This window comes from Salmo salar, chromosome 09, assembly GCF_965601325.2.
Source record: "Salmo salar chromosome 09, fSalSal1, whole genome shotgun sequence".
Taxonomy (NCBI): Eukaryota; Metazoa; Chordata; class Actinopteri; order Salmoniformes; family Salmonidae; genus Salmo; species Salmo salar.
This window is the reverse complement of record NC_138299.1, coordinates 48,244,255-48,261,097: the sequence shown is the minus strand read 5'-3', so window position 1 is coordinate 48,261,097 and position 16,843 is coordinate 48,244,255. Positions and strand designations below refer to the sequence as shown.

The 16,843-nt window shown below is 45.1% G+C and overlaps 1 protein-coding gene across 3 annotated transcripts in view; it reads right to left on the bottom strand.

The window, feature by feature from the left end:
- Window positions 1-16,843, bottom strand: part of LOC106611463 (phosphofurin acidic cluster sorting protein 2) — a 127,134-nt gene that overhangs the window by 15,224 nt on the left and 95,067 nt on the right. For 2 of the 3 annotated variants that reach the window (XM_014211677.3, XM_045723735.2), the window contains 13 exons: window positions 13,988-14,061; window positions 13,447-13,527; window positions 10,698-10,757; window positions 10,189-10,340; window positions 8,743-8,806; window positions 7,951-8,022; window positions 7,256-7,389; window positions 6,478-6,610; window positions 6,200-6,304; window positions 5,856-5,962; window positions 5,439-5,593; window positions 4,842-4,952; window positions 4,448-4,556 (listed from right to left, as the gene is read on the bottom strand). In XM_014211677.3, coding sequence (XP_014067152.1) covers window positions 4,448-4,556; window positions 4,842-4,952; window positions 5,439-5,593; window positions 5,856-5,962; window positions 6,200-6,304; window positions 6,478-6,610; window positions 7,256-7,389; window positions 7,951-8,022; window positions 8,743-8,806; window positions 10,189-10,340; window positions 10,698-10,757; window positions 13,447-13,527; window positions 13,988-14,061 — 1,357 coding nt within the window. The remainder of the gene's footprint in view (window positions 1-4,447; window positions 4,557-4,841; window positions 4,953-5,438; window positions 5,594-5,855; window positions 5,963-6,199; window positions 6,305-6,477; window positions 6,611-7,255; window positions 7,390-7,950; window positions 8,023-8,742; window positions 8,807-10,188; window positions 10,341-10,697; window positions 10,758-13,446; window positions 13,528-13,987; window positions 14,062-16,843) is intronic. The other variant, XM_014211678.3, reaches the window with a different exon arrangement.

The window sequence follows — 16,843 nt, the reverse complement described above, 5'->3', positions numbered from 1 at the left end:
CTGAACTTATTTAGGCTTCCCATAACAAAAGGGGTTGAATACTTATTGGCTCAAACAATTTCAGCTTCTAATTTATTAATTTGTAAAAATGTTGAAAAACATAATTCCACTTTGACATTATGGGGTATTGTGTGTAGGCCAGTGACCCCCCCCTCCCCCCCCAAAAATATATACATTTAATCAATTTTTCAATTCAGGCTGTAACACCACAAAATGTGGACAAAAAGTCATAATGTGTGAAATACTTTCTGAAGGCTCTGTATACTGTATTTGGTTGTGCATACATAAAAACATGCAAGCCACTATGCACGTAAACACACCAGATGTATGGCCCGTGTGCATGCTCTAATGTTTACAGGACACCAGGTAGAAAAAAGGGACAGTCAATCTAGCAGGAAGCATGGTTGATCTAGCTTTTATTATATCAGACGCACGGATGGCCCAAAGCACACAGAGATAATGGCCTTGAAACAGAGAGAAGGGAGATGGACAGGGGATAAGGAGAGAGAAGGGAGATGGACAGGGGATAAGGAGAGAGAAGGGAGATGGACAGGGGAGGAGAGAGAAGGGAGATGGACAGGGGAGAAGGAGAGATACGGGAGATTGAGAAAGGAGATGGACAGGGGAGAAGGAGCGAGAAGGGAGTTTGACAGGGGAGAAGGGAGATGGACAGGGGAGAAGGAGTGAGAAGGGAGATGGACAGGGGAGAAGGGAGATGGACAGGGGAGAAGGAGTGAGAAGGGAGATGGACAGGGGAGAAGGAGTGAGAAGGGAGATGGACAGGGGAGAAGGGAGATGGACAGGGGAGAAGGAGTGAGAAGGGAGATGGACAGGGGAGAAGGGAGATGGACAGGGGAGAAGGAGTGAGAAGGGAGATGGACAGGGGAGAAGGAGTGAGAAGGGAGATGGACAGGGGAGAAGGAGTGAGAAGGGAGATGGACAGGGGAGAAGGAGTGAGAAGGGAGATTGACAGGGGAGAAGGAGTGAGAAGGGAGATGGACAGGGGAGAAGGGAGATGGACAGGGGAGAAGGGAGATTGACAGGGGAGAAGGGAGATGGACAGGGGAGAAGGAGTGAGAAGGGAGATGGACAGGGGAGAAGGGAGATGGACAGGGGAGAAGGAGTGAGAAGGGAGATTGACAGGGGAGAAGGGAGATGGACAGGGGAGAAGGAGTGAGAAGGGAGATGGACAGGGGAGAAGGAGTGAGAAGGGAGATGGACAGGGGAGAAGGGAGATGGACAGGGGAGAAGGAGTGAGAAGGGAGATGGACATGGGAGAAGGAGTGAGAAGGGAGATGGACAGGGGAGAAGGGAGATGGACAGGGGAGAAGGAGTGAGAAGGGAGATGGACAGGGGAGAAGGGAGATGGACAGGGGAGAAGGAGTGAGAAGGGAGATGGACAGGGGAGAAGGGAGATGGACAGGGGAGAAGGAGTGAGAAGGGAGATGGACAGGGGAGAAGGAGTGAGAAGGGAGATGGACAGGGGAGAAGGGAGATGGACAGGGGAGAAGGAGTGAGAAGGGAGATTGACATGGGAGAAGGAGTGAGAAGGGAGATGGACAGGGGAGAAGGGAGATGGACAGGGGAGAAGGGAGATGGACAGGGGAGAAGTGAGATGGACAGGGGAGAAGGAGTGAGAAGGGAGATTGACAGGGGAGAAGGGAGATGGACAGGGGAGAAGGGAGATTGACAGGGGAGAAGGGAGATGGACAGGGGAGAAGGAGTGAGAAGGGAGATGGACAGGGGAGAAGGGAGATGGACAGGGGAGAAGGAGTGAGAAGGGAGATTGACATGGGAGAAGGGAGATTGACAGGGGAGAAGGGAGATTGACAGGGGAGAAGGGAGATTGACAGGGGAGAAGGGAGATTGACAGGGGAGAAGGGTAGGATCCAGAGAACAGCCGCAGTAACTGACAACCTGCCACTTTATCAGTCAGGCACTTCCTTTAACTGAGCCCAAAATCAGACTTACGATACTATTTCAATATCAACGTTGATGATGAACTGTTGGTTTGTATGTCTGACCAGTGTACAACAGTGTAGGTTGTGTACGGTCTCAAGCCTGTAAACAGCCACACAATTATTTTAAAAATATTACACAAACCTACAACTATATCCCGATAGACTGGAAATTAAGGCCAGGTTGTTTTATAGAGGGATTGTGTGTGTGTGTGTGTGACCAGAGCCATATTTCTATACAGTATGTAGAAATATATGGCTCTGTGTGTAACCATGCAGGTTAGATGTTAGTGTCCTCAGCTGAGACAGACAGACAGACAGACAGACAGACAGACAGACAGACAGACAGACAGACAGACAGACAGACAGACAGACAGACAGACAGACAGACAGACAGACAGACAGACAGACAGACAGACAGACAGACAGCAGGTGGATGAATCACCAGGAGAAACAGACTGAAGCAGACCACAATACCTTACTGCAAAATCAAAATGAAATCTCTTTTTCCTTCAAAGATTAGCAAAAGAACAAAGAAAACAAACAAAGAAACATGTTATTGACAAACACACAGCGACAGACAGAGATGTTTGTTCACAGACCTGTTTTCGTGCCAACGTTCCACTCCTTGTGCTTCGTGTTGTATGTTTGGCAATGACAAGGAGTGGAACGATAGCACAAACAGACTGGTACCCAGGCTAAGGGTTCTGTTCACAGACTGGCTGCCTTTTCCAAATGAGCAGGCTCCTAGGTAGGGTTAGTTCAATTCTGTTAACTTTCCCCAAATTCCTAGGTTTTAGAGAAATCTCAGTTGGAAGAGTCCCGGAATCAGCAGGGAATCAGCAGGGAATCAGCAGAGAATCAGTAGGGAATCAGCAGGGAATCAGCAGGGAATCAGCAGGGAATAAGTAGGGAATCAGCAGGGAATCAGCAGGGAATCAGCAGAGAATCAGTAGTGAATCAGCAGGGAATCAGTAGGGAATCAGCAGGGAATCAGCAGGGAATCAGCAGAGAATCAGTAGTGAATCAGTAGTGAATCAGTAGGGAATCAGTAGGGAATCAGCAGGGAATCAGTAGGGAATCAGTAGGGAATCAGCAGGGAATCCGTAGGGAATCCAGGATCCTCCAAACAGGATTTCTAGAAAACTTGGTAAAGTTTTTGCAACCCTATTCCCAAGTGATTCTATGTGTCGGCACTATGACCACACTGCAACCTTACACCAATGTTGCCTATGGGTCGGTATAATGCTGATCCACTAAACATTCCTTCATTAGAAAATCAATTAGCTAAAAGGTACATCTACAAGTCAAAGTGAAACTGATGCAGTAAATTATTATAACACTTATCAGGAATGCTATTAATTATATAACACTTATCAGGAATGCTATTAATTATATAACACTTATCAGGAATGCTATTAATTATTATAACACTTATCAGGAATGCTATTAATTATTATAACACTTATCAGGAATGTTATTAATTATATAACACTTCTCAGGAATGTTATTAATTATTATAACACTTATCAGGAATGCTATTAATTATATAACACTTATCAGGAATGCTATTAATTATTATAACACTTCTCAGGAATGTTATTAATTATTATAACACTTATCAGGAATGCTATTAATTATATAACACTTATCAGGAATGCTATTAATTATTATAACACTTATCAGGAATGTTATTAATTATATAACACTTATCAGGAATGTTATTAATTATTATAACACTTATCAGGAATGTTATTAATTATATAACACTTATCGGGAATGTTATTAATTATATAACACTTATCAGGAATGTTATTAATTATCATAACACTTATCAGGAATGTTATTAATTATTATAACACTTATCAGGAATGTTATTAATTATATAACACTTATCAGGAATGCTATTAATTATCATAACACTTATCAGGAATGCTATTAATTATTATAACACTTATCAGGAATGTTATTAATTATATAACACTTATCAGGAATGTTATTAATTATATAACACTTATCAGGAATGTTATTAATTATTATAACACTTATCAGGAATGTTATTAATTATTATAACACTTATCAGGAATGTTATTAATTATCATAACACTTATCAGGAATGTTATTAATTATCATAACACTTATCAGGAATGTTATTAGCAGTTAATTAAGCAGTTGTTAACACAAAGGGACGCATTTTCATACTGCAAAAATTTGTGCTAACAAAGTGCCAAATAATCTGGCAGCGTGATTTTAATCTGAAGCTTTTCTTCAACAATGTGCGATTTTTAAAAGGAGGCAGATATTTAACTACAGTTTAATAAACTGAGCAACACACAAATAGCCGCCTCTTTATAATCCACATTGTTGAAGAAATGTTTCTAATTAAAATCACGCTGCTAGATTATAACCGCTTTTTTGCACTATGAAAATGTTGCCTATAAAGTTGTGAGTTAACTGAACGTCTCCACTCTGTGAGTGTGTGATCTTACCTCTTCTGTTTGTATGTGAGCATGGCCTCAGCGATGGGGAGCTGGTGAACCCCGTTGGCCCCGACCATATACTGGGTTACCCTGGAAACCACATCTGGACTCTCCTGCACTGTACACCACATGAGAGGAGTGACTGACTGGACGTTTTAATGTCTTCAAGAGTAAATTCTTTCCACAGCTCACACACACACACACACACACACACACACACACACACACACACACACACACACACACACACACACACACACACAATAGTATTAATACATCTTAGATGTGTGTTAGGGTTGCGAAATTCCGGTTGGAAAGGGGAACTAGCAGGATATCCAAGAATCCTCCAACCGGGATTTCTGGGAAATTTTGCAACCCTAATGTGTGTTTAACCCCGTCCTACCTATGACTGGAGCTTCTGGCTTGTGAAAGAGGTCCCTCCACGCAGTATCCTGGAATAAACTGTTGTATCGATAGTCGATGGTACCCATGTATTTGGAGACTGGGTGAGATCCTGTACACAATCAAAAAAGGAAGAGAGACGTCAAATCACTGATACGACTAGTAAGAACTCTCTTAAAATGCATAATAATTTTTTTTATCATACTATCTTTAGAAAAATAAAATAGGGTTGCAAAATCCCAGACAACATTCACAGGTATTTCCATGAATCACAAGTGCAGAGAAACTTTTAGAGAGTTTTGTAACCCTTAAATGAACAAACATTAGGTTAGTCTTCCCTGTGGCTCAGTTGGTAGAGCATGGTGTGTGCAACGCCAGCATGGTGTGTGCAACGGTTGTGGGTTCGTATTCCCACGGGGGACCAGTACAACAACAAAAAACAATGCATGAAATGGTCTGAAATGTATGTATTCACTACTGTAAGTCGCTCTGGATAAGAGCGTGACTAAAATATAAAAAAAAAAATGTAACACTTTTTATATTCAAACTATAAGGTGTGTTGTGAATGACTGTCCCCCCCCCCCCCCCCATCTCTCACCTAGTGGTATGATCAGGAACCTCATGTAGCCCAGCCAATCAGGGGTCTTGTAAGAGAGATGGTCTACAAACAGCCTGAGGACTGCGCCGAGGTAATGTTGGTCCCCAGCCACAGCTATCTTTATGGGGCTGGGTGTCTGGCTGTTACAGTTACAGCTACATAGGAAACAAACATATTAACAACCTGTAACACAGGACTTATAGCTACAATACTAAATACGGGAGAGGACTGGCTCAGTAACTACGACTACAAGAGTGTGAAGCTGCTAGCAATACCAAGGTTGTGTTCAAGTCTTTTCGGGGTGGGGATTCAAAGACACACACTGATAATGTATAAACAGTGAGTTGTTTTGGATCAAATCTTTTTCTAAGTAGTGTCTATTATTATGACAATGAAAATGTGAAAGAGGAGGCTTACAATCTCTGTACGCGTGAGACGATGGTGTTGAAGGCGGCCTGGATGTCTGCTGTAGTACAGGTACACACCACTGGGAGGTGCTGGTTCTGGAGAACACCTGAGAGATACTGAAACAACGGACGGAAGACAACAGAAACAGTCTGAGAAAAAAGAGAAAATAAAAACGAGAGATAGAGATGGCCGAAGAGAAATGTAACGTGAGAATAAGTGGTTGTTGTTAAAGAGAAAGAAAAAAATTGAAGTTATTCATCATTTTAATCTATTATACCCTTTCGGTCATCATGGAGACAAAGAGTGGTCACCCAACCTTTTTCACTTTCTCCGTGTCATTTCCTGTCTCTTACCTGGCCCTGCCAATCAGATGTGTTGATGAGGATGATGCTGTCAGGTAGCTGGTGGTCAGACACCAGGATGTGGTTCAGCTGGTCATACACGGTCTTCCTGGGGATCTGGGGACGGGGAATAAACTTATGGAAGACATCGAGAAGAAGGCCATTGGAATAGTCAATTCATCTCACATCCAAGACACAACCACCAGAAACATTTATAGAGTAAAGTTACAGACTCCCCCGCCCCCCAAGGAGACAATGTGATTTTATCTACAGTCTGCTCCTCCTCCTACCTGTAGATGGCAGTGTGTGTCGAGGGAGCGTTCGTTATCCAGGCTGTTGGCTCTCTCGTTCTGTGGTCTGTTGGGCTGGCGCTCCTTTAGGGATGTACTCCTCCCTCTCCTCCCCGCCAACTTAGGTTCCTGCCTGGGGAAGACATGACAACGGACACTACAATGAGGACAGAGCAGGGCCAGCTTGAAGGGGATGCAGGGTAGGGCAGCGCAGGGGGTAGGGAGGGGAGGGGAGGTGGGGTGGGGGGGTGGGAGGTGGGAGGTGGGAGGGGAGGTAGGAGGGGAGGTAGGAGGTGGGGTGGGTTGGGGGGGGGGGGGAGGTGGTGGGGTAATTTGTACATGTAGGTAGGGGTAAAGTGATGCATATACTGTATGTTCCCAACATTTGAATGGGTAGACTGGTTTCCTACAGACTGAACCACGGACTGAACCGTGTACTGAACCACGGACTGAACAGTGTACTGAACCACGGACTGAACCACGTACTGAACCACGGACTGAACCACGTACTGAACCACGGACTGAACCACGGACTGAACCACGTACTGAACCACGGACTGAACCATGTACTGAACCACGGACTGAACCACGGACTGAACAAGCTGAAAAGACAGTCAGTAATTCATCTTTCCGAGATTCCTTGCATCCGGAATTCTCACTTCCTTTTCAAAACACATTGGAAAATAAGGTTTTAAAGAAAGGGACCGTTGACCTTTCTCCTCCAATAAGGAGGTGAGGAGACAGGACGCGTGGGGAATGGTAGTCAGAGAGTATTTACCATCTGTTGGAAGGGATGATGAGGGACTCTGTCTTCTTCATCTTGCCAGTAGGGGGCAGTTTCTCCAGGAAGGTGTCCATGTTGTCCATCTCCAGCTCTGTAGTGGGGGTCACTGCCTCTGGTTGCTCTTCCTGCTGGGATGGAGCAAAGACAGGGACAATGTATTGTATTGGGGATGTGATGTCTGTACACTGTATACTTGGAGCATGTTGATATCTGTAAACTGACTGGGTCTTTATTTGCCCCTGAGGGGGTGATATCTGTAAACTGACTGGGTCTTTAATTGCCCCTGAGGGGGTGATATCTGTAAACTGACTGGGTCTTTATTTGCCCTTGAGGGGGTGATATCTGTAAACTGACTGGGTCTTTATTTGCCCTTGAGGGGGTGATATCTGTAAACTGACTGGGTCTTTAATTGCCCCTGAGGGGGTGATATCTGTAAACTGACTGGGTCTTTAATTGCCCCTGAGGGGGTGATATCTGTAAACTGACTGGGTCTTTATTGGCCCTTGAGGGGGTGATATCTGTAAACTGACTGGGTCTTTATTTGCCCTTGAGGGGGTGATATCTGTAAACTGACTGGGTCTTTAATTGCCCCTGAGGGGCTAAATGAAGTTGTATTGAACTGAATCTAAATCAAAACAGAGACAAGGTTTATGAGCGTTTTCTAGGATAACGTAATAGACAATACTTACATATGAACCCTTCTCTGAGACACTGTCCACCTGGAATGAGGCTCCGCTGCTCTTAGTCTGCTCTGCTTCAATCTGGAGGGAGAACAGAAGAGAGGGAGTTAAAACTGTGGGACAACAATGGAGAATAGTTACCACTTATTACTAGTGGCGTTTCCTGACCGGGCTGGCTGGTTCGGTCTGTTACTGACCGGCTGGCTGGTTCTGTCTGTTACTGACCGGGCTGGGTGGTTCTGTGTTACTGACCGGGCTGGGTGGTTCTGTGTTACTGACCGGGCTGGGTGGTTCTGTGTTACTGACCGGGCTGGGTGCTTTGGTTCTGTGTTACTGACCGGGCTGGGTGCTTTGGTCTGTTACTGACCGGGCTGGGTGGTTCTGTCTGTTACTGACCGGGCTGGGTGGTTCTGTCTGTTACTGACCGGGCTGGGTGGTTCTGTCTGTTACTGACCGGGCAGGGTGGTTCTGTCTGTTACTGACCGGACTGGGTGGTTCTGTCTGTTATTGACCGGGCTGGGTGGTTCTGTCTGTTACTGACCCGGCTGGGTGGTTCTGTCTGTTACTGACCCGGCTGGGTGGTTCTGTCTGTTACTGACCCGGCTGGGTGGTTCTGTCTGTTACTAACCTGCTGGGGGGTTCTGTCTGTTACTGACCGGGCTGGGTGGTTCTGTCTGTTACTGACCGGGCTGGGTGGTTCTGTCTGTTACTGACCGGGCTGGGTGGTTCTGTCTGTTACTGACCGGGCTGGGTGGTTCTGTCTGTTACTGACCGGGCTGGGTGGTTCTGTCTGTTACTAACCGGGCTGGTGTGGATGCCGATTTCTGTCTGAGAACTGGAGAGAGAAAGGCCCTCGAAATATGGCCTGCAATACAAAAACGCAAGTGAAAACGTCATGAATGTATAAAACAAATGTTTAAATGCATTCAGTTGGAGCTGATTGAAAAAGCATTATACAAATCTGAGTGACAGCAACTTAATACAAGTACACAGGTATAGACACTACATGAGCAAAAGTATCTGGACACCTGTTCGTCAAACATTTCATTCCAAAATCATGGGCATTAATAAAGGAGTTGGTCCCTCCTTTGCTGCTATAACAGCCTCCAGTCTTCTGGGAAGGCTTTCCACTAGATGATGGAACATTGCTGCAGGGGACTTGCTTCCATTCAGCCACAAGAGCATTAGTGAGGTCAGGCACTGATGTTGGGAGATTAGGCCTGGCTCTCAGTCGGCGTTCTAATTCATCCTAAAGGTGTTCGATAGGGTTGAGGTCAGGGCTCTGTGCAGGCCAGTCAAGTTCTTCTATACCGATATCAACAAACCATTTCTGTACGGACCTCGCTTTGTGCAAAGTGGCATTGTCTTGCTGAAACAGGAAAGGGCCTTCCCCAAACTGTTGCCACAAAGTTGGAAGCACAGAATCGTCTAGAATGTCATTGTATGCAGTAGCATTAAGATTTCCCTTCTCTGGAACTAAGGGGCCCAAACCATTAAAAACGGCCCCAGACCGTTATTCCTCCTCCGCCAAACTTTACAGTTGGCAATATGCACTGGGGCAGGTAGCATTCACCTGGCATCCGCCAAACCCAGATTAATCCGTTGGACTGCCAGATGGTGAAGCGTGATTCATCAACCCACAGAGAGAGTTTTCACTGCTCCAGAGTCCAATGGCAGCGAGCTTTACACCACTCCAGCCGATGCTTGGTATTGCGCATGGTGATTTTAGGCTTGTGTGAGGCTGCTCTGCCATGGAAACCCATTTCATGAAGCTCCTGATGAACAGTTATTGTGCTGACGTTGCTTCCAGAGGCAGTTTGGTATTTGGTCGTCAGTGTTGCAACCGAGGACAGATTTTTACCTGCTTCAGGACTCGGCGGTCCCGTTCTGTGAGCTTGTGTGGCCTACCACTTCCCGGCTGAGCCGTTGTTGCTCCTAGACGTTTCCACTTCACAATAACAGCACTTACAGTTGACTGGGGCAGCTCTAGCAGGGCAGAAATTTGACGAACAGACTTGTTGGAAAGGTGGCATCCTGTGACGGTGCCGCGTTGAAAGTCACTGAGCTCTTCAGTACGGGCCATTCTACTCCCAATGTTTGTCTATGGAGATTGCATGGCTGTGTGCTTGATTTTATACACCTGTCAGCAACGGGTGTAGCTGAAATAGCCGAATCCACTAATTTTCAGGGGTGTCCACATACTTTTGTATATAGTTTAAGTTGAAACTGAAAACTCGTCGGACTCACTTGAGTTTGGGTTTCGGGGTGCTGAGAACACTGTCATCATCGTCTAGTTCTGGTCCACTGTCACTGGGATTCTCAAACTCCAGACTCTCAAGGTCCAGATCCTCCTCTACCTCTGGAGGGGGCTCTGCCGGGTCCTGCTCCGAGTCCAACACCTGGAACATTCAGACAGACAGACAGACAGACAGACAGACAGAGACAGGTGGGGAGGTAGAGAAGTAGAGGGGGTGGAGAGGGAGAGGGGGAGGTGGAGAGGGAGAGGGAGGGAGGGAGGTAGAGTGGGAGAGGGAGGGAGAGAGACAGGTGGGGAGGTAGAGAAGTAGATGGGGGTGGAGATGGAGATGGAGAGGGGGAGGTGGAGAGGGGGAGAGTCCGAGAGAGTGAGAGGGTAAGAGAAGGCACACAAGAGAACAGATTTTTAACAGTTGCATGAAACCACTGAGAAAAGGAATTAAAAGGACCAGAGAAATGTCGAGTAATATGACCGTTGGACAGATTTAATGTTAAGTTACCTCGTCTGAGACTCTAAACCTCTTCAGCAGGGCCACAACTCTCTGTTTAAAGTTCTGCTGCTAAAACGCAACAGGACACAGAAACAACTACAAGTCAGCCCCATCAACAACAACAACCTGTCAGTTACCAGGGGTGTATTCACTAGGAACCACACCGAAGCAAACGGAATGAAACGTTTGGGTCTTTGCGTGTTAAAAAAAAGATACACGTCAAATAACATGATTTGACGTGTCAAAAAAAGCTTGTTGACCAATCAGGACCTGAATATGACTTCACGTCACATAATAATTTAACGCGTTCATTATTTTATTCACGTAGTTATTAGACATTGATTACAATATCAATCGTATTTCACAACGATTCATTGATACGCTATGATGCTGGTAAAGTTGCGTCTCGCACCTACAGTGCTGGTCATAAAACAAGCTCGCTAGCTCATGGATACAAACAATGTTCTTCCCCCAAAACATAGCAAAACAACATAATCTGTTTCAGTAGCTATAGTTAGCTTTATAGGTAGGTCTCATCATCTAAAATAACCCTAATTTATAAGACAGGTCTTATTTGATTAATGCTGGTCGGACACATCTATGTGAAGCTAGCCACAATAAGGATTAGCCACAATAGTGGACTTTGCGGTTAGCCTTCAAAATAAAGGTATGTCGTTGACAGTGATGCAAATGAATACAAACGAGGTCGGAATGTTATATAATCAACAAAAGACAATTTGTTAATTTGACAAAAATCTGTTGAAATCACACTGGATGTATTGTACTTTAGAATTGCATTGGGGGCTTACTTATTTCACTGTACGGCCTTACCTATGGATTGTGGATCAATGACATGGGGAATCAGTCTACTCAGTGACACCCAGAGAACATTAGCGTCATAGCTGTTATTGTGGGACTCTGAAACAACTGTGAATTGAACCACATTTATTGTCAACCTGTGTATTGAACACTATTCCAGAGGAAAAACAATACTGTGTGGATGTTCTGGAGTCTGATAACTCTGAGGAGGACGTTGGGAAGAAAATATCTTGGGTATTGAGTAGACTGATACCACATTTCATTGATCTCCAATCCTTAGGTAAAGCTGTGCGATAGGAATGTCAATACACACAATAGGCTGACTGGGGAGGTGATTTCACACGAGCACAGTCCCACAATAAGAGCTACAACGCTAATATTTGCGTAAACTCTTCTTCACCAGTTGTGTTCTGTGGGTGTCACCGAGTAGACTGATATCCCATTTTATTGCTTCACATTCCAACCTTGTTTAACATTATCTAGTCTATATATGGCATAATTCCACCCATTTGTAACCTTCTGCATCACTTTCAAAGAGGTACTTTTATTTTGAAGGCAAACCGCAAGTTCCACTGTTGTGCCTGATCCTTATTGTGGCTAGCTTCACAACCCCCAGTCCGGTCGAGCATCACTAGCCAGATGAAGCTAGCTGGCTGCTTATAACGTTAGCTTTGGGTAACAGGGTTAATTAATTAAGGATCGGACCCTTTTTTTCAAATTTCGCCAAAAATGACAAACCCAAATCTAACTGCCTGCAGCTCAGGACCTGAAGCAAGGATATGCATATTATTGGTACCATTTGAAAGGAAACACTTTGAAGTTTATGGAAATGTGAAATTAATGTAGGAGAATATTACACATTAGATCTGGTAAAATATAATACAAAGAAAAAAACATGTGTTTTTTTTGTTCCATCATATTTGAGAAAGGCCAATATATGATTTAGGAATCTAGGCTCAATTTAGATTTTGGCAACTAGATGACAGCAGTGTATGTGCAAAGTTTTAGACTGATCCATTGAACCATTGTATCTGTTAAAAATGTTGTATCAAGACTGCCCAAATGTGCCTAATTGGTTTATTAATACATTTTCAAGTTCATAACTGTGCACTATCCTCAAACAATAGCATGGTATTCTTTCATTGTAATAGCTACTGTAAATTGGACAGTGCAGTTAGATTAACAAGAATTTCAGCTTTCTGCCCATATCAGATATGTCTATGTCCTGGGAAATGTTCTTGTTACTTACAAACTCATGCTAATCGCATTAGTGCACGTTAGCTCAACCATCCCGTAGAAGTTTTAAGTAGCTGGCTAGCTATTTATTTTCATGAACTGAAGCTCAATTTCAATAGGCGAACAACAAGTGGCAACCTAGCTAATACTTACTCACAAGGATTCCTAAATCATTGTTAAGAATAATGAAAAATGATTGCAGTTTCTACTGATCGGTGTTTTCAGGCTGGTTGTATTGATGCTAGCTAGGAAGCAAGCTAAATCTAGCTACCTCAGAAGTTGCGGTCGAACAAATGAACAAAAGATTATTTGACGTGTATCTTTATTGATACGCAAAGACCCAAACGGCGTTCCATATTAAAACAGGGACGGGACCGACCTGAATTTGTCCAATAGATATACAGTACAAAAAAAAACAATGCTAAAATGTTTTGTTACAGTGTACACTAATGAATACACCCCAGTAGGTGGAGCCCTAGAGCTTGACTATAGTCAACAACCAACGTACAGGAAGAGGAACAAGTGCTGTCAATTCACCAGCATCTTAGACAGAAAAACAAAAACAACAACAACAACAAAACAACACTGCTGAGACATTGTGAATTATGCTTTCACAGTAAAAAAAAACCTATATAAAACTTTAGCTTGCTGGGCATAGGATGATGACCAAACACACAAGGGTCACCTTCCTCCCGTCTCTCACCCTGGTGATTGAAGCAGTTCTTACGATTGACCTCCTCTGCTTCTTAGGCTTCCTCACATCATACTCATCATCCTCCAGGTCCTGAAGAGACACTCACACAGACAGACACAGGCAGGTTATCAACCAAATACAGTAGAAATACTCTCCACGTATGAATGTCTTCAGTGAGGAGGACAGTGTAAGGGGACAGAGGAGTCCTTTCTGACTGTCTTCAGTGAGGAGGACAGTGTAAGGGGATAGAGGAGTCCTTTCTGACTGTCTTCAGTGAGGAGGACAGTGTAAGGGGACAGAGGAGTCCTTTCTGACTGTCTTCAGTGAGGAGGACAGTGTAAGGGGATAGAGGAGTCCTTTCTGACTGTCTTCAGTGAGGAGAACAGTGTAAGGGGATAGAGGAGTCCTTTCTGACTGTCTTCAGTGAGGAGGACAGTGTAAGGGGATAGAGGAGTCCTTTCTGACTGTCTTCAGTGAGGAGAACAGTGTAGGGGACAGAGGAGTCCTTTCTGACTGTCTTCAATAAGGACAGTATTATATTTGTACTGACCTGACCCTGAACAGCATCATCACTGGCCTCCTGCTCTGAAGAGAAACTCTCATACTCCTCCTCCGAGTAGTTATCTGGGGCACAACACACACACACACACACACACACACACACACACACACAATTAACCTACTGCTGCTGAACTGAAGAAAACCACATCACAGGCTGAGGTACAGTAGTGTGGTCCATGAGGTTCAATACTGAGGTACAGTAGTGTGGTCCATGAGGTACAGTAGTGAGGTTCAGTACTGAGGTCCATGAGGTGCAGTAGTGAGGTTCAGTACTGAGGTCCATGAGGTACAGTAGTGTGGTCCATGAGGTTCAGTAGTATAGTCCATGAGGTTCAATACTGAGGTACAGTAGTGTGGTCCATGAGGTACAGTAGTGAGGTACAGTAGTGAGGTCCATGAGGTACAGTAGTGAGGTCCATGAGGTACAGTAGTGAGGTTCAGTACTGAGGTCCATGAGGTACAGTAGTGAGGTTCAGTACTGAGGTCCATGAGGTACATTAGTGTGGTCCATGAGGTACAGTAGTGTGGTCCATGAGGTTCAGTACTGAGGTACAGTAGTGTGGTCCATGAGGTTCAGTAGTGTGGTCCATGAGGTTCAGTAGTGTGGTACATGAGGTACAGTAGTGTGGTCCATGAGGTTCAGTAGTGAGGTTCAGTAGTGGGGTCCATGAGATTCAGTAGTGAGGTCCATGAGGTTCAGTAGTATGGTCCATGAGGTTCAGTAGTGTGGTCTATGAGGTTCAGTACTGAGGTTCAGTAGTGTGGTCTATGAGGTTCAGTACTGAGGTTCAGTAGTGTGGTCTATGAGGTACAGTAGTGAGGTTCAGTACTGAGGTCCATGAGGTACAGTAGTGAGGTTCAGTACTGAGGTCCATGAGGTACAGTAGTGTGGTCCATGAGGTTCAGTAGTGTGGTCCATGAGGTTCAATACTGAGGTACAGTAGTGTGGTCCATGAGGTACAGTAGTGAGGTACAGTAGTGAGGTCCATGAGGTACAGTAGTGAGGTTCAGTACTGAGGTCCATGAGGTACAGTAGTGTGGTGCATGAGGTTCAGTAGTGTGGTCCATGAGGTTCAATACTGAGGTACAGTAGTGTGGTCCATGAGGTACAGTAGTGAGGTACAGTAGTGAGGTCCATGAGGTACAGTAGTGAGGTTCAGTACTGAGGTCCATGAGGTACAGTAGTGTGGTCCATGAGGTACAGTAGTGTGGTCCATGAGGTTCAGTACTGAGGCACAGTAGTGTGGTCCATGAGGTTCAGTAGTGTGGTCCATGAGGTTCAGTAGTGTGGTCCATGAGGTTCAGTAGTGTGGTCCATGAGGTTCAGTAGTGAGGTTCAGTAGTGGGGTCCATGAGGTTCAGTAGTGTGGTCCATGAGGTTCAGTAGTGTGGTCCATGAGATTCAGTAGTGAGGTCCATGAGGTTCAATAGTATGGTCCATGTGGTTCAGTAGTGTGGTCTATGAGGTTCAGTACTGAGGTTCAGTAGTGTGGTCTATGAGGTTCAGTACTGAGGTTCAGTAGTGTAGTCTATGAGGTTCAGTACTGAGGTTCAGTAGTGTGGTCTATGAGGTTCAGTAGTGAGGTTCAGTAGTGTGGTCTATGAGGTTCAGTAGTGTGGTACATGAGGTTCAGTAGTGTGGTCCATGAGGTTCAGTACTGAGGTACAGTAGTGTGGTCCATGAGGTTCAGTAGTGTGGTCCATGAGGTTCAGTAGTGTGGTACATGAGGTACAGTAGTGTGGTACATGAGGTACAGTAGTGTGGTCCATGAGGTTCAGTAGTGAGGTTCAGTAGTGGGGTCCATGAGGTTCAGTAGTGTGGTCCATGAGGTTCAGTAGTGTGGTCCATGAGATTCAGTAGTGAGGTCCATGAGGTTCAGTAGTATGGTCCATGAGGTTCAGTAGTGTGGTCTATGAGGTTCAGTACTGAGGTTCAGTAGTGTGGTCTATGAGGTTCAGTACTGAGGTTCAGTAGTGTGGTCTATGAGGTACAGTAGTGAGGTTCAGTACTGAGGTCCATGAGGTACAGTAGTGAGGTTCAGTACTGAGGTCCATGAGGTACAGTAGTGTGGTCCATGAGGTTCAGTAGTGTGGTCCATGAGGTACAGTAGTGTGGTCCATGAGGTTCAGTACTGAGGCACAGTAGTGTGGTCCATGAGGTACAGTAGTGTGGTCCATGAGGTTCAGTAGTGTGGTCCATGAGGTTCAGTAGTGTGGTACATGAGGTACAGTAGTGTGGTCCATGAGGTTCAGTAGTGAGGTTCAGTAGTGGGGTCCATGAGATTCAGTAGTGAGGTCCATGAGGTTCAGTAGTATGGTCCATGAGGTTCAGTAGTGTGGTCTATGAGGTTCAGTACTGAGGTTCAGTAGTGTGGTCTATGAGGTTCAGTACTGAGGTTCAGTAGTGTGGTCTATGAGGTACAGTAGTGAGGTTCAGTACTGAGGTCCATGAGGTACAGTAGTGAGGTTCAGTACTGAGGTCCATGAGGTACAGTAGTGTGGTCCATGAGGTTCAGTAGTGTGGTCCATGAGGTTCAATACTGAGGTACAGTAGTGTGGTCCATGAGGTACAGTAGTGAGGTACAGTAGTGAGGTCCATGAGGTACAGTAGTGAGGTTCAGTACTGAGGTCCATGAGGTACAGTAGTGTGGTGCATGAGGTTCAGTAGTGTGGTCCATGAGGTTCAATACTGAGGTACAGTAGTGTGGTCCATGAGGTACAGTAGTGAGGTACAGTAGTGAGGTCCATGAGGTACAGTAGTGAGGTTCAGTACTGAGGTCCATGAGGTACAGTAGTGTGGTCCATGAGGTACAGTAGTGTGGTCCATGAGGTTCAGTACTGAGGC